The sequence below is a fragment of the Pezoporus wallicus genome, unplaced genomic scaffold, assembly GCF_028554395.1.
Source record: "Pezoporus wallicus isolate ANWC-B61680 ecotype Strahan unplaced genomic scaffold, APGP_CSIRO_Pwel_v1 contig_6275, whole genome shotgun sequence".
NCBI lineage: Eukaryota > Metazoa > Chordata > Aves > Psittaciformes > Psittacidae > Pezoporus > Pezoporus wallicus.
In genome coordinates, this window is record NW_026636901.1 from 1,132,786 (window position 1) to 1,154,901 (window position 22,116).

The following is a 22,116-nucleotide window of genomic DNA, read 5'->3' on the forward strand; positions in this document are numbered from 1 at the left end:
ACTCATGTTAATATAAAAAACTGAAAGAGTGATGTTTATTATGTGAACTCAGAGGGAAGCTTAAAAATTACGAGAATTCATCAAGCATTTTCTTTATGAAATGTTTTCTAAACAGTTTGCTGGGAAGGTTTGCAACACTGGAACGCTGACCTTCTGTTCTTCCCACAGAGCTAAGGCGTAACAAAATTAGAGCCCATACCTAGGATTTGCAAGACCAGTGACAAAGCTAAGCTGGGTGAAAAAACTCATTCACTCTCTGTCTCCTCTCCTAACGTATACAGAGCGTTTGGAATAAATTACCAAGAGCAGTACATCAGAACATATGATCTAAAATGTCAGCTCTTTGGTTCCTCCATTCATTTTCTATCTCTTTAAAAGTAACAGCCATCATCAGTATAGAGGAAAATGGGTTTTCCAACATGCCTTGTCAAAGTAAACCATTAATGAATTGGGCAGGCATTTAATATACATCTTCTGTCTTGACATACTGTTTTTAGCAGCCCAGAGTTTTCAGTCAGTACATCAAATTTCTTGCTCAGTGCTTCATAATATCTAGTATTTTCATCAAGACTCTATTATCCAGTTCTACTGCTGATAAAGATGGCTGAGGAATCAGTTGTGCAGGTGGGAGTTGTGCCATACCCTTAAGTCTCTTTGCTTAGAGGGTCTCACTACTTAACAAAGAAATGACAGTGAATCTTACTCCTTTCCTTTTGCCTTTTAAAAGTCAAAGACAGAGTGCAGAGTGGTCTGCTTCTCCATCTTTGAGCAGGTGACAGGAAAGGAAAGATTTGGCTTCTGTGTCCATGGATTTTTAAAAGCTCAAGGGTTAGTAATGAATAATAAATGGCTTTCATGAAAATGTGGAATAAATTCCTTAAATAAAGTTCATTGGATCTATTCATTACTTAAATCAGTGATCTAGTAGTGAATTAAACAGAAGCTGAGAATGCAAAATCTTCTGAGCTTCAGGTGGGAAATTGGATTAACAGAAGTCTAACATAAGAGTCTCTATATTTCTGTTTGAGAATAAAGAGATACTCTCGAATTTAGAATGGTCTATTTATTATTTCGTAACAGAAGACAGAAGAAGTTTGAAAGAACCAGTCTAGTATGCAGGATAGCTAAAATGTTAAAGACTGAAATGTTAATCTTGTAAACTAAGGTACATTTTGGGGAGTCATCTAGCATATTTAGATATTGGACTGTTGCCAATTGAGGTGTAAATATTCTTAAAGGTGCACTTTTACTTAAAAAAATTATTTCATATTTCCCTGTATACTGAATTGAGAGTATTTAATGTGGGTTTTTTACTGATAAGTGATTTCTTAATTTTAATGTATTTCGTGTGATGTCCTTAGCCAGAACTGAACTGCAGGTAAACTGAATACTCAGAACTATCTTTAATTATTTAGAGTGGCTATATCAGTCTTGTTCTCAGTAATTTTTTTCTCACTTTATTGTGAATAATCATGCTCAGCTGTACCTGATGAAGCCGTTACATGTCTTAATGAAGAGCAGTCAGAAATAAGTGTCCACGATTCAAACCTGCAAATAGTTTGTCTCCTGTATGTGTTTTAGTAAAGCTGCAGGTAAGTGAATTCATGAGGTCTGGTGTGGCCTGTCAACTATTTAAAGAAATGTCCAGCTGATTTAAAAAACAAAAGCACAACAAAAATCCTAAAACAAACAAACACAACCAAAATATTGTAGGGAGTGATGGGTGAATGTTGTATGCCATTATTAAGTACTGAGTGATGGTGGAGATGCAGCATTGTGTCCTGAAAGTAACAGGGGAACTGTACTACTACCCTTTTTGTTCTTGTAGCATATTGCAGAAACTTAAGGTGGCAAGAAACCTCATTTTCTCCAGATGCTCTTAACATGGAGTCTCCAAGGACATGATGTATTTCTTTATATTTTTAAGTTTGACATTCATGTGTGTCTTAAGAATGTGACAGTATGTAATTTTATACAAGGCACCTGCTGATGGCATGTCACATATTTTCTTTATTCAGGTCAGGATTTGGTGCGTCAGAAGTAATGAAGTCAGAAGTAAAATTCACCAGAAATGGGAAGCTGTGTATAGGGACTAACTGACACAGTCTGATTCCAGGAACACAATTTGTTTTCAAGAACAGTGTAAGTTATTGGCAGTCTTGGTAGTTCAGATGCACAGAGACAAGCTGCTGCTGTTTGAGAAGAGATAAGTAATAGTTCTCATTCATAATTAATACTATCTTTTTACGTGACAGTCCTAGGAAAGAAAGATGTTTTTTTCTTTTGAGATGCTTTTGAGCTCATAAAGTCTAAATCATCTGGATCCTGTCCCCAGCTGCCTGGGCAACAGAACCTCCATACACAGTTTTTAAGAAATTAGCTAGGATGCAGGAACACTGAATTACTCAATGATAGCAATTTTTGAGCATTGTAAATATCCAGGATTGTTTGTAATTATTCGCTGCATAACTTCCTTTGCACAATACATTCTCGTTCTCTGTAATACAAGAATTTTTGTTTCCAAGAGGTTGAGATATTTTCTGATAGAACTGCAGAAATAAATTGAGAGGAAATTAATTTTGTGGTACCAACATTTACGCCCTCACCACTTTAGTATCTGCATAGGTTTGGAGTGGGGGAAATCTAGTGAGCTTGCACCAGAATCTAGTGAACTCGCACCAAAGTGTAGAGTGTAGAAGTTAAACGCCCACATTTTTGTCCTTTTTTCTGTATTTTTTTCTCTCTCTGTGCATGTCTTCAGTTGGTTGGTGATCTTTTCTTGATCCCAGTAGCTCTTACATATACAATAGTCACAACTTTTAAAACCTATTTATGTCACTCTTTTGTCCTACACCTGACAGTTTCCACTGTGAAAATTCCAGTGTTTTAAATCTCTGCACCTCGGATGGAAGAAACTCTATGCAAGTTCTGTCTGAAAAGTGGTTTTCTTGGGCTAATAGTTGAATTTGTTGCTTATCAAAAGCAACATTCTATTTCACCTAAATGCATGCATTTTGATGCGTTTTCTTTCCTGACTGTGAATTTGCTAATTGAGACTCTTCCTCAGCCTAGGAAATCTCAAAGTAGTCTGTATCAACAGGACTCCCACCTCTCCTACTACTTGAAAGGTTTGCTCTACACACACAGCTGTACAGAACAAGGATGAAAGCTTTTGGATCTGTGAACCTCATTACTTTCAAGGAAGGAAACCAAGGCATGGATTAATTTCCTGTTCGTAGCCAGCTGCACTTTTCTGTTTTGTTTTGAGTTGAGATGAACGTTATCCAATCACTTTTTTTTTTTCCCTGAATTTGTTTCCTTCCTTTCAGGAATCTACACATATTGTACCTCCACAGAACTTTATTCATGCTTTTGCTGAGTCCCTGTAAATCTGAAAGAACTCCATTACAGTCATTGATGGACTATGTGTACAAACCAACCAAATAGCAAAATCTCTCAGTAACCTTTTTCTTAATTTTAACACATATAAAGTGAATAATGTTGTTTGGAAATACTTTTTTTTCTTCATGGAACTTTTTAAAAATGTATTGTGACTAATTCATAAGGCTTTTCTATTGTTTTATAAGTCTGGAATAGATTCAATAAGTATTAAGTCTAGTTTCTTAAGCAAGAAGTAGTCTGTGGTCACACTGTGTGCATGGCTGGTTTTCTTCATCTCTTGTAACTTTTAAACCCATTGAGATGTGTCAGCCAAAGTTACAAAAAAGAGACATCTCAAGGGCAGTTAGGTTCTGGCAGGTTTTATGATAAGGTGGCTGGATGAAGGACAAACTTGTGCAAGTATATTGGCGTATGCAAAGGATGTGGCAAGAAAGTATGGCACAGAAGACTGTGTATGATGAGGTGGGTGTGCTTCTGCCTGAGCACTGAAGAGGTAGGAACACTGCATTGCTGCAAAACCCAAAGGCACATTGTGTTAGCTTTTGTGTACTTAGAGCTATTCCTCTGATTTAACCCTTGAAACAATGATTGATAGAGATTAATCCACATCTTCATATTAAACTTGCTTGCCATTTCTCATAATACGCTGAGTAAATCCAGCTATGTACAGGATTAGCTGGATTAAATTCTGTAGCTGAAATTAGTCTATGTTCCAGAATTACATAACCAGCATGATTTATTCAGGAAAAGATAAAATTTCTGTTATGCATATATATATTTGTATTATTTGAAGGGGATGAAAATTCATTTTAATTCATTTTTTTAAGCACTGCTGGGGAACAAAAATAGAAAAGTAATCTCAATAATTTATTATTGATTTAACAGTGTTATGTTGCTGCAGTATAAGGTTGTTCTGACCTGATCTTTTATATTAGGATTTGAAAGAGTGCTAATTGGAAACTTGTAGAGTTTACAACATCCAGTGTATGTATGGAAAAAAGGTGAGGAATATCAAAATGTGTTTACTTTTAAAAATTTCTTTCTTTTTAGGGCTTTCTGGAAGCTTATACCAGCAAATCCTGAATGAAGGCAGGATACAGTTATTTCTTAATAGCTCTAGTAAAAAACAGGATACAGACATATGAACTGGATTCTTTTTATCATCATTTAGTAGGAGTGATTGAATTAAAATATATATTTACGCATCACAGGCAAGTAGATAAATGTTCCTGACTATCACCTGTTCCTCAAATAACTGGCATCTTCTTGACATAATCTCTTCTCAGAATCACTGGAAATGGAGTAATTGGAAAACAGACTATCGGCAGGTATCAGAGAGGTTTGTAAGGGTAAAGACTATGGAACATTCATATGCAGTATTAATAGATAATATTAGTGCATTACCCATATATGAAAATACAGTTGCATTGTGTGGTATATTGTGATCTTTTAGTGAAATTTACACTTTTTCTATTTTTCTCCTCTTTTAAAAGCTTCATGCTCTTGAAAAGGAATATTGCATTATCAAATAAATTACTTCTGTCTTTTGTCCATGGTAACTTCTTTACTGCTGATCACATATGTATCAAAGAGGGAATATTTAAAAAAAAAATTAAGCATTTGAGCTTGGTTGAAATACAATTAACTGATTTGTAGTCAGCTTTCCACTTGATATCTTCAGATTCTGCTATTGCAATAACATGGCAGCAAAAGAGTAGAAATAACATGACTCAAGAACAGTGTTGGGTGAGAATGCCAGTTTTTGCCATTTGTGAATGATTGAAAATACCCCTTTTGTGCTGTTCAGTATTATTGCATGTAGTGCTAACTATACCAGAAAATAATGAAAACCCAACAGAACTGAGATTAATTAAAAGCAGGCTGAGGAGTTACATAAAGTGCTATTTCTGAGGCATGGTAAAAGATTAAAAAAAAAAAAAAAAAATCCCCAAAAATCTCCAATAAGAAGTGTGATAAGCAATCCCATAAGTCTACATAATGAATTGGAGAGGCTAACTGACTAAAAGAAAGGAGAAACGGAGCAATTGAACATATGTATCAAAATCTGAATGAATGGTGTAGAAATCTATTTGATACCACAATGTTTGTATTTCTGGGGTCATAAATAATGAGACAGCACTGGATGACAAGAAATATTTTATAAAATAGGCTAATTTAAACAATTTTGGGTTTACTTTGGTAAATATGGTATGCTTAGGAACAAAGGCTGTTGATCTAACTATATTTCAAAAAGGAATTGGGGATAAGAGGAATTTAAAAATGACTTCAAGGGTTGATCTGAGAATATAAAGGATACCTTATTTGTATACTGCTTAGTATATACTGATGAGAAAATGCAATTAATGTGTCCTACTAGAAGAGCAAAATTGAATTGCTTTGACCTTACTAATAACTTCTCTGGCACTTCAAGTATTCACATAAAGACAGAATAATTTATAAAAAACTTAATAACCTAAATTAGGAGCATGAGCAGTAAAATAATTGCTGTTGTTACCTGTGATAGGAAGCATAATTACATATATGCATACTTTCAGAGGAAGAACCTGACATGTGAGCAAAGTGTGCTTTTAGGAAGAATGCTAACCAAAGCAACCCCCTTGGTGTTACTTTAAATTCAGTGATTTCTTGTAAATGCTAATTTTTAGGTTAGTTACAATGTGCTGATCTGATGATGAACCATAAAATCACAGAATTATTTAGGTTGAAGAAGAGCTTTAAGATCAGAGTCCAACTTACAGTTGCCTAACTGTAAGTTACCTAACAGTGCCAAATGCACCACTAAACCACATCCCTAGCCATCATGTCTTTTAAAATACCTTCAGGGATGGCTTTTCAAATACCTCCAGGGATGGTTACTCAGCCACCTCCCTGGGCATCCTGTTCCAGTGACTGACTGGAAATTTCAGTGAAGAAATTTTTCCCAGTAACCAATCTAAACCTCCTCTGGCACCACTTGAGGTAATTTTCTCTCATCCTGTCAGTTTCTACTTGGGAGAAGAGACCAACACCCAAATCGCTGCAACCTCTTCTTAGGTAGCTCTCCCCTGAGAGATCAAGTTCCCCCTGAACCTTTTCCTCTCCAGACTAAATCCCTCAGCTGTTCCTCATCAGACTTGTGCTCCAAACCCTTCACCAGCTTTGTTGCCCTTCTCTGGACCTGTTCCAGCCCATTGATGTCTCTCTTGTAGTGAGGGTCCCAGAACTGAACACAGGATTCGAGGTGCAGCCTCACCAGTGCTGAGTACAGGGGAACAATCACTGCCCTGTCCCTGCTGGACACACTATTGCTGATACAGGCCAGGATCCCATTTGCTGCCTTGGCTGCCTGGGCACAAGCTGGCTCACGTTCAGCTTGCTGTTGACTTATGCTCCAGACCCTTCACCAGCTTTGTTACTCTTCTCTGGATACCCTTCAGTACCTTAGTATCTCTCATGCAATGAGGGGCCCAGAGCTGAGCACAGGATTTGAGGTGTGGCCTCACCAGGACTGAGTACAAAGGGATGACAATTCCACAGTCAGCATCAGCTAAAAATGCTGGGCCAACTCGCTGATCGCACAAAGTCTGCGTGAAAGCTCTTTTAATATTTGCAGGAAAACATATCCAAATAGCCAGGATATAGATTTCCTTGATTTTGCTTCCTAGAAAGATGACAAGAGGCTTAAGCATCTTTTTTTACACTGAGTAACAAAGGCAAACTGAAATATGTGTTGTTCTGATACGTATATTGTTCATATTTAGTCTTGCCTCTAAATAATCCAAAGATGTGAGATAAAAAAGACGTGGAGTTCTTAATATCCCAAATTCCAGTTATCACAGGTTAAAGAAATAGTGTGGGACTGTAACTTCTTGTTTTGATCAAAGAGAAAGTACCAGACCTTACGGGTCTGAATGCTGTAGGAAGAACTATTGCTAGCTAGTATTCCACTGGGGGGGGGGGGGGAGCAGGGGGACAAGAAAGGAGGAGCACTCTCTAAAGGAAAGAAATTAATTTTTATCCTATTGGAGAGAGCCTAAGGAGTTCATTTATCTGTGTATGTTCCCCTCCACAGCAACATCAGCTCCATTGATCTAAACCTTGATGTTTATGTAAATTGTTATTAAAGATCTCCAGTGATGCAAATTGTTTTGCACACTCTTTTCCAGGGTTATTACTGTTTTGTTCTACCCACTATGATCAGACAAAAGGGCTTTTTCCTCATCTGCTACAGAGACAGCTGCTCTCCCGGTTTGTTTTTTGTTTGTTTGGGTTTTTTTAAAATTTTTAAGTCAGTAATTGTCTTTTCTCATATTCAGTTTAGATAACTATGCCCCTTTATCTGTTGCTACTTTGATTTTGTCCTTTGACACTCTTGAAGTATGTGTTGAGAAGCGAAGTAATACGTCACTTAGGGCCTTGCCATGTTAAAACAAAATTGAATGGGCTTTTGTTTCTTTCATACATCTCATGTGCTATCGTACATCTCTCTGTGATTTTTTTTTATTTTTTTTTCTTTACCCATATTTCTCATTTTTATTGAGCTTGTCAGTCTTTTCAACTATCAGATCATTGCAAAATTTCTTGGTTGTCTTTGTGTTCAAAAGCAATTTCCAGGGAAATTACTGGTGATTGCATGGAGAAGTAGCAGTAGCAAGTGTTCCATTGTACCTTTCTGTTGCAGCTGGCACCTGGAACCTAGGGACACAGAGTGTCAAAGTGACAGACACCTTCAGAAGTGAGTAAAAAACATCTTTGGTTCCCTCCTGGGAATAGTGGTTATGGCTCTTAAAACTTTCATGCTATTCAGATTGCCTTTATTGATCTTGAAAACTGTAGTTCTTTTTGTGAGATAAATATTACTGAGGAATGGGAAAAATAATTTTAAGGAAATTAGCAATCCCATCCCTCAACCACAGTTCTTAATTTTAAGAAACAGAAACTTGGCCCACTGTGCAAGCCCTGATAAAAATTGCACATGCTCTGAACTTTCAACTTGCTAGCATTACTGACATGTTGCTTCTGCTTAATCTTACAAACAAGATTTCAGTGATCATTTACATTAACAGGAAGCAGTCTTGCATTTGCAAGTCTGCAGTCTGTCTGCAGCTAGACTGAAGATTTTAACACTGCATACATTTTCTGTGAAGATGAAAAGCAAAAATTAACTTGTGTAAAACCCACTTGGATTAATAGACCACTAGAAAATTTTGTTAGATCAGAGCCATTTTAGTTCCTTGGTAGAGGGGCTCACTGTCTTTCTAGATGCATCTTCCTTGAGAATAAAGAAAAATGTAATATTTTTGTTCCATGTCAATCAATATATGCTAGCTACTAAATGCTTTAAGTCATGTTTTTAAGTCATGCTGTGGGTTAGTAAATGCAGGAAAGAATCCACGTTCATCTCACTCTTGCACACAGTTCTCTTAAAACCGTTCCTGATTGCAGCTGATGGCAATGGGTAGCCAGGAAAGAAAATAACAAAATTTGTAAAATATTAAAACAGCCATTTCAAATGCAGATCATTAAATCAAGCTATGACCCAGATATTTTTGCACTGTGCCAGAAAATGATCTTTTTCTACTATAGGGTGAAAAAATGTACCAAGAAATAGAGGATGTCACTTGGTTATATCTGGGAATGTTATACTAATAGTTCTTGTTTCTCCCTACCCCCTGTAAACTGTAAGTGTTGTAAAATTACTTTTGGAAGCCACGGATTGCATGTATATGTACGTGTGTATTTATATTTGTACCCGTGTGTGCATAGTTGTGTATTTATATGTGCAAATACTTACTTTTACTCCACATATATGTGATGTAATGGCTTGACTTCGTGAACGAAGATTTGGGCTGTAGAAACAACTCTTTCGTGTTTAAAGTTGACCAACAGGTACATATACATGGATGCACTTTCACACATAATTTAACAAAAGGTGAATATATAAACTGCAAAGTGTTTCATTTTATGAAGAACAAAAAAACATCTTGTGATTGCCTTATGATTTTTTTAGCGTAAGCAATTAAATTTTATGTAAGACCTAACTGTGAGGTCTTGTTTTCGATCAGGTTTTAGCCAAAAATGTAATGTTGCCGATTTTGATCTGGGTGGTACCTTGGCCTGGTATTTTTTCAGTTGTACTTCTTAGTCTTGTTTTGCTTGCTGCTAGCTGGGGTACAGTTTACTGTTCTTGCTACTGTCACAGATGGGGGGACTAATAATGACTGAAAACTTAGAGAAAAAAATTACTACAGCATATGCATGTCAGACAGAATAGGTTCAGTAAGAAAGATCCAGTCAAAGTTTATGGCAGATGGATGGTGCACAGCCAGGATGGTTATGAAATCTTTGTTTTCATTTGTGAAAATTTAATGTTCAACTTAATCTGCTGTTCCTGTCCAGTTATCCAGACTGTGAACAGACTGGATAGCCATAGAACAATGCATTATTAAAACTGAATGATGAGAGACTCCAAAAAAAACCAATATATATTTATCTTTAGAATAAATAAATCTTTAGAATGTTCTAACCCTGAATGTTTTAATCATTTAATTTCTCTCTGCTTTTCACCTTCCTTAATTCTCGTCATCTAAATGTTCTTTCACTTACTTAGAAATTGAAACCAACTATCATATGCTTACCTTTCATCTCTTCCTCTGGTCATAATTTGGCGATACTGGTAGTAGCAGCAGGGTATAATTTTATGTAGAACTCAGCTGATTTTTAGCTTCCTCTTCTTTAGTTTTCAGAGTGGTTTGTTCATATTCAATTCATTCTGTAACCAAAATATGTTAACAAAACAATCATAGGTACTTGTGTAGCTAATTTTAGATGTCTCTTGGTGTGTACTTTACCTCAGTCACAGAGGTTGAGGTACAAAGAAACAAAATGTCAGAGGAGCTATACGCAATTGTAAGTAATTCAGCAAAACTCAATCAAGAATTTTCAACAACAGCAACAAGAAGCTAACAGTTGAAATTCACATAACTTCTCAGTAAAATTTAAAATGTTAACTGTTAATCAGTAACTTCTACTCAAGTTCTATATGGCCTGGGAATAGCAGCTTTCTATCCGCACTGTAGTGGATCGTAAAATCTCAGGGGGGCTTGTAAGGTTTTTTCCCCGTAGTTTATGCATTATCTTTTTACTTCTTTAGAAACAAACACATCCTATTCATTATGTCAGATTAGCTGATGGGACTGTTCCAAAATGAGATGAAAATTAGTACAAACGTGGTTTTACTAAAACCACAATGACTTCCAAAATACATTACATTATACTCCTCCCCAGAAATTTAATTTGTGGGGCTAATAATAATGTTTCATAATTGCATATATCTATATATTCTATGATGAGATACAATCGGTATTTCAATGTATATGTAAAAATGATTAGAGGCATAAAACATGTTCAGTGGTACACACAAACTTCCTATTCATATGGTATGAATGCTGTACCTTGGTAAATAACATATTTCTGAAGCAGTAGACACCTGGCTCTTCTTGTAACCTCCCAATACTGAGCAACCACTTTGTGTCCCTTCCTGTGATCTTTATTTGCTGTGAAGAACCTGCTGTCACTTCCAAGTACAAGCTTCATTGAATTATTTTGCAGTTTGTTTTCCCCAGACAAATGAGGAAGGACCTGGGGTATGAAGACAAAGACCATAAAATAGAAATGCTCTAGAAAAATCAGAGATACATTAGTTCCCGCAGCACTTTTAAAATCAGTAATTCTTGTGTTTACCACTGCGCATTTAGGAAGCATTTTCGGTAGTTACTGCTCCCAAACAGACTGCTCTTCTCAGAAAGCTTTTGAAAGGAGTGATAACCTAGGTTATGGGTGAAGAAACAAACACATACTTATAAGCCCTGAATTTATATACGAAGAGCTTTGTAAGGTTTTTAGGTTCTGTGTCACATTTAGTTTCCTAGGAAATAGGACAGAGCTGCAAGGTATCAAATCAAATATTTTTTTTTCCAAGTGTGAAGATTCAGACCCTCCAAAAAGAAGCTTTACTGAAATAATCAGTACTATGCATCACATAAAGCAGATGGAGATAAAATTTGTTCATATATCTAAAAAATGACACTTGTCATTTGTGGTGTAATCCATTTGTTGACTGGCAAAGATTTGTTCTTACTACAAGTTGTATTTAATATTATACTCATTCAGCTGGCATTTGTGCATGTTTCTTGGCACTTTCACAAAAGACAAACTGCTTTTACACAGTGGTATTACCATGTGAAGTGAAAAAATGCATATTCAGGGCCCCTCCTGATTACTTTATTTCTTTTTAGTATCTCTGATGAAAACAGGTTAGCTATTTTGTGTTACACACCATCAGTTGCTTAAAAATTGCAGAGAAATTTGATTTCCAGTGGAAAACAATGTAATAGGTTTTTAACAGACTAACATATTTTAGTATTCTAGTAAATTAAAGTGACAGGTTTTGAACATATTTGCCAAACAATTTTACCCCTTCCTTTGATATATGTGATCAGTTTCTTTGCTTTTGCTTTGGTTTTGTAGTGTGTTTTGTTTGTTTGTAGGGTTATTTTGTTTTGGGTTGTTTGTTGTTTTTTTTTTCTGGAACTAATTTGTTGCTTGTATTTCATTTAAAAATATTATTCCACTAACTGACATTAGTATGTGCTTGTGCTGCTTTGCATTTCCTCTCTGTTCCTTGATTTGGTCTGCAAGCTTATAGACTCATTTTGGTTTGTTTTCTTATGTTAGTGAGCGCTTTCTGTTAAGCACCTACTGCTCGTGTATTACAATTCTGCATATTTCCACAATGTCTCTTGATGATAGCGGAGTAAGGGAGAGAATGACCTCCCTCGACCTGCTGGTCACGCTCCTTTTGATGCAGCCCAACATACGGTTGGCTTCCTGGGCTGCGAGCGCACGCTTCTGGCTCATGTCGAGTTTTTCATCCGGCAGTACCCCTAAGTCCCTCTCCGGAGGGGTACTGTCAATCCATTCACCTCCCCATCAGTACGGATGTTGGGGATTGCTCTGACCCAGGTGCAGGACTTTGCACACTTGGCCTTGTTGAACTTCAGGAGGTTCCCACGGGCCCATTCCTCAAGCCTGCCGAAGCCCCTCTGGCTGGCATCCTTTCCCTCGGGTGAATCAACTGCGCCACCTGCTGTAGAATGGTAGGTTATTTTGTATCCTTAGAAACAAAACTTGGGTTTATCTTTACCACGCCTCTTACACTTAACAGAAGAGGGCAAACAATAATTACTTCTTTCCGTAAAGTAGTATCATCTTGGCTGTATTACACTGAGATAGGTATTAAACAGAAGATGGCCTGTAGAAATTTGATGCCTGCTTGATGACTGTTTATGCAACGTCAGCCTCTGGTCTGTCCTGAAACAAGCCAAAAATGTCTGTACTAAAGAAAGTATCTAGAATTTTAGAAACATCACCACTGTTACAAATTCGTATAAAAATTTAGTGAGTTTAAAAATAGTAGCTTTATAGCTCCTTTTGACTTCTGTCAGGGTCCCATTTTACAAAGAAAAATCATACCTGGGTGACAGTAAGCAAGATTAACTTGGTTAAAACATTCAGTTGCAGTAATTTAACTTGAAAAAAATAAATGCATTCAAGGATTAAAACAACTCATTTTCTCTTAAGTTCCTTTCTGTTGCCAAGTCTTGTTGATGGGAAGAGTATAATAAAGGGGAGAGTGTGTGCTGCATGCAAACAGCAATCCTTTCTCAAAGTAGTGTAATAATTTAATTGATTAAGAGAGTGCTCAAAAGATCAAAGAAGTGGAAGTGGATGAGGTGGCAGTACTGGAAAGAAAACAAGTTGCAACAATCAAAAAGCTCTGGGAAGACACAGGAGTTCAAGAATGCTATGACAGACAAAGGGAGACCCAGCTCTCAGACTCTGCTAAGTAGTAAGTATACTGCATAACCACAAGGACAAGTCAGACTTAATGCAGTTAATCAGAGGATCATTGAGGTTGGAAAAGACCCTTAAGATCATTGAGTCAAACCATTAAAGGGAGGATAAAGGGGAGGATCTTAAAAAGGCTAGGTGGATTTGACAGGTTAATAAATGGTTAGAACAGTGGTGCCATAGTCAGGGGGTTGGGTATTTCGAACATGGGACTCAGTCTGGGAGGCCAGGTCTACTGGAGGTTGGTGGAGCTGGTCTTTTCGTAGCAGGCTTGCCAGGCTGGTCAAGGAGGCTTTAAACCAGATACGCTGGGGGAGAGGGTCATCATTCCATCCCAACACGCCCAGTCAGTTGCCAGCACTTATAATAAATGCTCGGAGCAATGCAGGTACATTCCAGCCACTCCAGCCAATCAGCCGGCTTCATTTGGAACTCAGATGCCTCTATACAAATGCCTGTAGCATGGGGAACAAACAAGAGGAATTAGAGATGTGTGCACGTCTACGGGGTATGATATATTAGGCATCGCAGAAACATGGTAGGAAGGCTCCTGTAACTGGAGTGTTGAAGGTTACAGGCTCTTTAGAAAAGACAGGCCTGGCAGGCAGGGGGAGTACGGAACTCTGGGGACAGGTGATAAGTTAACAGAGAGTTTGCGGGTCACGGTTAAATTGAGAACAGCTATGGGGGACATTATTGTGGAGATCTGTTACACACCGAATGATTAAGAGGACTCTGTGGATGAAGCACTCCACAGACAGATAGGAACAGCCTCATGCTCACGGGCCCTTGTTCTCATGGGGGACTTCAACCACCCTGACATCTGTTGGAAGGACGGTATGCCCGGCACAAGCAATCCAGGAGGTTCCTCAATTGTGTGGAAGAAACTTCCTTCTGCAAGTAATAGAGGAGCTGACAAGGAGAGGTGCCATGCTTGACCACGTGCTCGCCAAGAGAGAAGGAAGGGCTGGTTGGAAATGTGATGCTCCAGGGCAGCCTTGGTTGCAGCGATCAAGTCTTGGAAGACAGACGCAGGGACTGTGAGAATGAAGACCTTGGGCCCACTGTAGGAGAGGATCTGGTTCGAGACCATCTTAAGAACCTGAACGTACACAAGTCCATGGGACCCGATGAAATCCATCCACGGGTCCTGAAGGAGCTGGCAAATGAAGTTGTGGAGCTGCTGGCCATCATATTTGAGAAATCACGGCAGTCAGGTGAAGTTCCCAATGACTGGGAAAAGGGAAATATAACCCCCGTTTTCAAGAAAGAGAAAATGGATGACCCGGGGAATTACAGACCAGTCAGTCTCGCCTCTGTGCCTGGCAAAATCTTGGAGCAGATTCTCCTGGAAGGCATCCTAAGGCACATGAAAATTAACAAGGTGCTTGGTGACAGCCAGCATGGCTTCACTAAGGGGAAATCCTGCCTGACCAATTTGGTGGCCTTCTATGATGGGGCTACAGAACTGATGGACAGGGGTAGAAGAGATGATGTCACCTACCAGGACTTGTGTAAAGCGTTTGACACTGTCCCTCATGACATCCTTGTCTCTAAATTGGAGAGACATCAATTTGATGGATGAACCACTCAGTGGATAAAGAACTGGCTGGATGGCCGCACACAAAGAGTTGTGGTCAATGGCTCAATGTCTAGCTGGAGACCAGTAACGAGTGGTGTCCCTCAGGGATCGGTGTTGGGACCGGTCTTGTTCAACATCTTTGTTGCTGACATGGACAGTGGGATTGAGTGCGCCCTCAGCAAGTTTGCCGATGACACCAACCTGTGTGGTTCGGTTGATACCCTGGAGGGAAGGAATGCCATCCAGAGGGACCTTGACACGCTTGTGAGGTGGGCTGATGCCAACCTCATGAAGTTTAACCATGCCAGGTGCAAGGTCCTACGCCTCATTTGAAGCAATGCCAGGCACAGATACAGGTTGGGCAAAGAAGAGATTCAGAGCAGCCCTGCAGAGGAGGACTTGGGGGTGTTGGTTGATGAGAAAATGAACACAAGCCAGCTTCAGTGTGCACTTGCAGCCCAGAAAGCCAACGGTATCCTGGGCTGCATCAAAAGGAGCGTGACCAGCAGGTTAAAGGAGGTAATCCTGCCCTTCTCCTCTTGTGAGACCTCACTTGGAGTACTGTGTGCAGTTCTGGTGTCCTCAACATAAAAAGGACATGGAAGTGTTGGAACAAGTCCAGAGGAGGGCCATGAGGATGATCAGGGGACTGGAGCACCTCCCATATGAAGACAGGCTGAGAAAGTTGGGGCTGTTCAGCCTGGAGAAGAGAAGGCTGCATGGAGACCTCATAGCAGCCTTCCAGTGTCTGAAGGGGGCCTATAGGGATGCTGGGAAGAGACTCTTCATTAGGGACTGTAGTGATAGGACAAGGGGTAACGGGCTCAAACTTAAACAGGGGATTTAGACTGGATATAAGCAGGAAATGCTTTACAGTGAGGGTGGTGAGGCACTGGAATGGGTTGCCCGAGGAAGTTGTGAATGCTCCATCCCTGGCGGTGTTCAAGGCCAGGTAGGACAGAGCCTTGGGTGACATGGTTTAGTGTGAGGTGTCCCTGTCCATGGCAGTGAGGTTGGAACTAGATCTTAAGGTCCTTTCCAACCATAACTATTGTATGATTCTGAGCCTATGCTTAACCTAACACTGCCAAATCTACCACTAAACCATTTGCCTAAGCACTGCATCTACATGTCTTCTAAATACCTCCAGGGATAGGGACTCAAGCACTTCCCTGGGCAGCCTGTTCCAATGATTGACAACCCTTTTGGTGAAGAAATTTTCCCAATATCCAGTTTAAACCTCCCTTGGCTCAACTTGAGGCCATTTCCTCTAGTCCTATTTCTTGTTCCTTGGGAGAAGAGACTGACCCCCACCTCGCTACAACTTCCTTTCAGGTAGTTCAGTTCCCTCATCTGCTCCTCACAGGACATTCTCTGGACCCTTCATCAGCTTCCTTGCCCTTCTTTGGACCAGCTCCAGCACCTCAATGTCTCTCATGTAGTGAAGGGCCCAGAACTCAACACAGTATTCAATGTGCGGCCTCACCAGTGCTCAGTACAAAGGTACAATAATTTCCCTGGCTCTGTTGGCCACAGTATTAGAAATACATTGATACAGGACATGATGCCATTGGCCTTGGCCCCCTGTCACACTGCTGGCTCATAATGAAGATAGGTTCACTCTGGTTTTGTTAGTTATACCCATGTTTCTGTTGGCCTGTGGTAAACAAGAAATTTGAAGCTGAAGTGATGAAGCAAACTAACGTTAGGCTTACTGAACATACTGGAACCATCATCCCTCCCAGTTCTGACATCCACACAGCTGGTACATAACTGAGTTTCCCTTGGGGGAAATCATGAAAACCAGCTGTATAAGACAAGTTGGCAGGTCATACAGTTCAGTTACATGAAAAGTTTAGTATATAAATAAGAATGAAGACAAGTTTGTTCCCCATTTTCAAATAATTTAATTGTCAAAAAATGATTGTTTCATGAGATTAGAAGATTCACCTTGCTGTTTCTGCCAAGGCTGAGAAATGACAGGGTTAAATTTCAGCAGGAGACATTTAGATTAGGCACTTATGGTAAACTTTAACTCAGAATGGTTACACATAGGCAATCTGTTCCTGTGTGTTAAGCATTATCATTCTTGACAGATGTTTGACTGCCTTATCCTTATATAATCCTATATTAGAGAAGGATAGTGCCACTTAATGGCCTACTCTAGACTCATTTTCTTAGAAATCCTCCACAACTGAAAATCAGTTTATTTTAAATTTCATTAAATTTTCCTTTTACTATTAATTACAATGACATCTCCATAACAATTTACTATGTTGCTGGAGAAGAGGAATTTTCTTAGGCTTAAGACAAATCTTTTCTGAGTGAGTGGTAACATTATTTTTGAGTTTGGAGCCCAAATTTGAGGGATGTTTGGGCAGCAAGAGGAGAATGCAGAGATACCCTCCCTCTTCCACCAAAGGAAACGAGGTGGAGCTAGTGCTTAAATAAAGGAAAGTTCGTGCTGCAGCCATGTTGTTTGATTTGGAATACACCTTCGACGTCTTACAGGCATTAAGATTTTGGCTGATCTAATGCTGCCATCTAGTGGTGGAAAGATAGATTGCATAGAGAAATACCAGCCATCGGTTTTTCCTGCCGCTCACGCACTGCTCATTTATTGAAACACAGGAATGTCATCTTAGAGTTTAATTCCAGCCATGAAAAGCACAAGAGGCTTGTGAAATTAAGGAGGTTAAAGTTAAGAATGATTGTATGGACACGCGAGAAACTAAATGTATGATCTTTAACATTAGAATCATAGAATCATAGAATAGGGCTGGAAAGGACCTTAAGATCATCAAGTTCCAACTCCCCTGCATGGGCAGGGACACCTCCCACTAAACCATGTCACCCAAGGCTCTGTCCTACCTGGCCTTGAACACCGCCAGGGATGGAGCATTCACAACTTCCTTGGGCAACCCATTCCAGTGCCTCACCACCCTAACAGGAAAGAATTTGCTCCTTATATTCAACCTAAACTTCCCCTGTTTAAGTTTTAATCGGTTACCCCTTGTCCTGTCACTACAGTCCCTAATGAAGTGTCCCTCCCCAGCATCCCTACAGGCTCCCTTCAGATACTGGAAGGCTGCTATCAGATCTCCATGCAGCCTTCTCTTCTCCAGGCTGAACAGCCCCCAACTTTCTCAGCCTATCTTCATACGGGAGGTGCTCCAGTCCCCTGATCATCCTCGTGGCCCTCCTCTGGACTTGTTCCAACAGTTCCCATGTCCTTTTTATGTTAAGGACACCAGAACTGCACACAGTACTCCAGGTGAGGTCTCACGAGAGCAGAGTAAAAGGGCAGGATCACCTCCTTCAACCTGCTGGTCACACTCCTTTTGATGCAGCCCAGGATACCGCTGGCTTTCAGGGCTGCAAGCGCACACTGAAGCTGGCTCATGTTCATTTTCTCATCCACCAACACCCCCAAGTCCTTCTCTGCAGGGCTGCTCTGAATCTCTTCTTTGCCCAACCTGTATGTGTGCCTGGCATTGCTCCGACCCAGGTGTAGGACCTTGCACTTGGCATGGTTAAACTTCATGAGGTTGGCATCAGCCCACCTCACAAGCATGCCAAGGTCCCTCTGGATGGCATTCCTTCCCTCCAGGGTATCAACCGAACCACACAGGTTGGTGTCATCAGCAAACTTGCTGAGGGCGCACTCAATCCCACTGCCCATGTCAGTGACAAAGATGTTCAACAAGACCGGTCCCAACACCGATCCCTGAGGGACGCCACTCGTTACTGGTCTCCAGCTGGACATTGAGCCCTTGACCACAACTCTTTGCGTGCACCCATCCAGCCAGTTCTTTATGCACCGAGTGGTCCCTCCATCAAACTGATGTCTCTCCAATTTAGAGACAAGGATGTCATGAGGGACAGTGTCAAAAGCTTTACACAAGTTCAGGTAGATGACATGAACTGCTCTACCCCTGTCCATCAGTTCTGTAGCCCAATCATAGAAGGCCACCAAATTGGTCAGGCAGGATTTCCCCTTAGTGAAGCCATGCTGGCTGTCACCAAGCACCTTGTTAATTTTCATGTGCCTTAGTATGCCCCCCCTTAGTATGCCCCCCCGAGTTTCCTCAGCAGCTCCTTATCCATCCAAGGAGGTCTCCTGGCCCTCCTGCTGCACTTCCTTCTAGTTGGGATGCAACACTCCTGAGCTTGTAGCAGGTGATCCTTGATTATCAACCAACAGTCTTGAGCCCCCCTGCCCTCTAGGGCTATATCCCATGGAACCTTACTAAGCAGGTTCCTGAAGAGGCCAAAGTCCGCTCTCTTGAAGTCCAAGGCAGTGAACTTGCTGCAAGCTCTTCTCACTGTCCTGAGGATCTCAAATTCAACCATCTCATGATCGCTGCAACCAAGGCTGCCCTGGAGCATCACATTTCCAACCAGCCCTTCCCTGTTGGTGAGCACAAGGTCAAGCATGGCACCTCTCCTTGTCGGCTCCTCTATTACTTGCAGAAGGAAGTTGTCTTCCACACAATTGAGGAACCTCCTGGATTGCTTGTGCCGGGCCTACCGTCCTTCCAACAGATGTCAGGGTGGTTGAAGTCACCCATGAGAACAAGGGCCTGTGAGCATGAGGCTTTCCCTGTCTGTGGAGTGCTTCATCCGCAGGTTCTCCTTGATCAGGCGGTCTGTAACAGATCCCCACAGTAATGTCTCCCATAGCTATATTCCCTTTAACCCTGACCCACAAACTCTCTGTTTACTGCTCACCTGTCCCCAGACAGAGTTCCATACTCTCCAGCCTATCCCTAACATAAACGGCAACTCCCCCTCCCCGACTGCCAGGCCTGTCTTTTCAAAAGAGCCTGTAACCTTCCATTCCAACACCCCAGTCATAGGAGCCATCTCACCATGTTTCTGTGATGCCTATTATATCATAACCCCCGTAGACGTGCACACATCTCTAATTCCTCTTGTTTGTTCCCCCTGCTATGGGCATTTGTATAGAGGCATCTGAGCTGAGCTCCAAATGAAGCCGGCTGATTGGCTGGAGTGGCTGGAACGTATCTGCATTGCTCCGAGCATTTATTATAGGTTCTGGCAACTGACTGGGTGTGTTGGGATGGAATGATGCCCCCCTCCCCCAACACATCCAGTTTAAAGCCTCCTTGACCAGTCTGGCAAGCCTCCTACCAAAACTGCTCTTTCCCTTCTTTATCAGACCAGCTCCACCAGCCCCCACTAGACCTGGCCTACAAGCTTGGGTCCCCTGTTCAAGACACCCAAACCCCTGCCTATGACACCACCCTTTTAACCATTTATTAACCTGGCTGATCATCCGAGCTTTTTTTTGGTCCTCCCCTGTATCCTGGAGAATTGACAAAAAGACAATCTGAGCTCCAGAGCCCCTAACCACCTCCCCCAGGACTCTGTAGTCCTTCTTTATGTTCCCCAGGCTACTACTATCTATAATCCTAGCATCCCACATCTATCTCCAGAAGTGGGTAATAGTCCATGGGACTTACTAGAGCAGGCAGCCTCTCTGCCACATCCCTGATCTGTGGCCCTGGTAGGCAACACACCTCCCTTGAGACAGGGTCAGGCTGACAGACGAGTGCTTCTGTCCCTTTCATTTTCAGTGTAAAGTCCCCTACTACTACAATCCGCCATTTTTAACTAGTAGCACCAGTAGAGATCTTCTTTAGCAGTGCATCAGCCGGCTGTTTCTGTCTCAAGTGCGTTTCCTCATTAGCCCCCTGCAGGACAGCAAAGCGGTTCTGTGTGAGGACAACAAATTTAGGGGGAAGCCCCTTGCTTTTGGTTGTCCTTTTCCTTCTTCTTTTGTTTTTTTGTTGTTTTTTTTTTTGTCACTAATTCCCAGCTTCCCAGGTTAACGGCCTCCTTCTTTCCTTCATGAGGTAGAGGTGAAGCTCGAGGCCCCTGCACAGTTTGGGCCAGGAGCAAGCATTCCTGCTTCCTCTCAGCTTCCCTGGCATCTCACGGTCTATTGACAGCATCCCGCAGGAGCACCTCCACCAGGGAGCAGCGAGTGCAGCCCTGCCCATTGTGCACCCTCCCCTCACCAGACCAGTGCAGGCACTCTCTACACCCCGACCTCTGCACTGCAGCCTCCCCTCTCACCGGCTCTGTCTGGGTGCCTACGCTGCCACCGCCGGGGCAGCCAGGGCAGAGCTCCCGGACCGGGCCCTGCTCATACGCCGAGTGCTCCCCACCCCATTCGCCGGCCCGCGCGAACCGCCCCGACCCGCTCTGTTCGCCGCGCTCCCTGGGGCAGGTTTTTACCCAGTCAGGGTTGGTGCCGCTGCTCCTGGCTCCGCCCCCTGTGAGTCAGCTGCTCGCTCTCGTCAGCTGAGCTGCCGGCTCCCGGGCAGGTCCTGTCGAGGACTTGAAGCTCCCTCGGTGGCTCTCGTCGCTCTGAGTTGAGGCTCCTGGACGCTGATCTCCCACCAGCTCCAGTGTTGAAGGCGTCCTCTCTCGAGCTACTCACCTCAGCAATTCATTAAAAATATATTAAAATATATACAAGTTTGAGGGATTCATGTTTGCAGTGCTTTCCATCAATTATTTTTCTGAATTCTACCCAGCTTGTGTTCAGTATTAGCATCATGCATGAAGTGGCAGTGAATAGTGTACTATTGGTAAATGTTATGGCTGGGACTGATATTTATATTTGCATTCCAGTCCTAATTCTGATACTGGTTTTGGGGTAGGAGCAAAGATTATTCAAATAAAAGTTGAAGGGTTTTATTGGTTTATGCCAAGATCAATTGCGCTAAGGCCATGCACAACTGAAGTTCTCTTTAGCTGCTTTTGTGTGAACACTTCTCTGATTACTGGTTAAGCCTCTGGTTTTGGATCTGTGTGATTAATTTATGATAGTGCATTAATCTTGTTTCTGTTGTATATTTAATTTCCAGTTATCTCCCTGACCTTGATCATATTGCTATGTCCTCATTTGTGCCAACTCAGCAAGATATTCTTAGATACCAAGTGCCAACCAAAGGAATTCTTGAGTATCCTTTTGATTTAGAAAATACTACATTTAGGTAATTTAGTACACCATTACAAAAGTAGCTGCAGCATCATTACTTCTAAAGTTCATGACACCTTTGCAGTCAAAGAGTGTTGCCTGTGTTTCCAGTCCTTTCAGTTAATACAATAACTTGAGTGGTGTTTCAAAACATTCTTTTTGAAAATTACATTACGTGATTCCCTCCTCCCCCAATTCAAACATCTCA

General features: G+C 41.3%; 1 protein-coding gene across 1 annotated transcript in view; it reads left to right on the plus strand.

Annotated features, from left to right (window-relative positions):
- Nucleotides 1-22,116, plus strand: part of LOC130595450 (guanine nucleotide-binding protein subunit alpha-14-like) — a 77,770-nt gene that overhangs the window by 50,371 nt on the left and 5,283 nt on the right. The window contains 2 exon segments of the mRNA XM_057402189.1: nt 13,161-13,312; nt 21,796-21,924. Coding sequence (XP_057258172.1) covers nt 13,161-13,312; nt 21,796-21,924 — 281 coding nt within the window.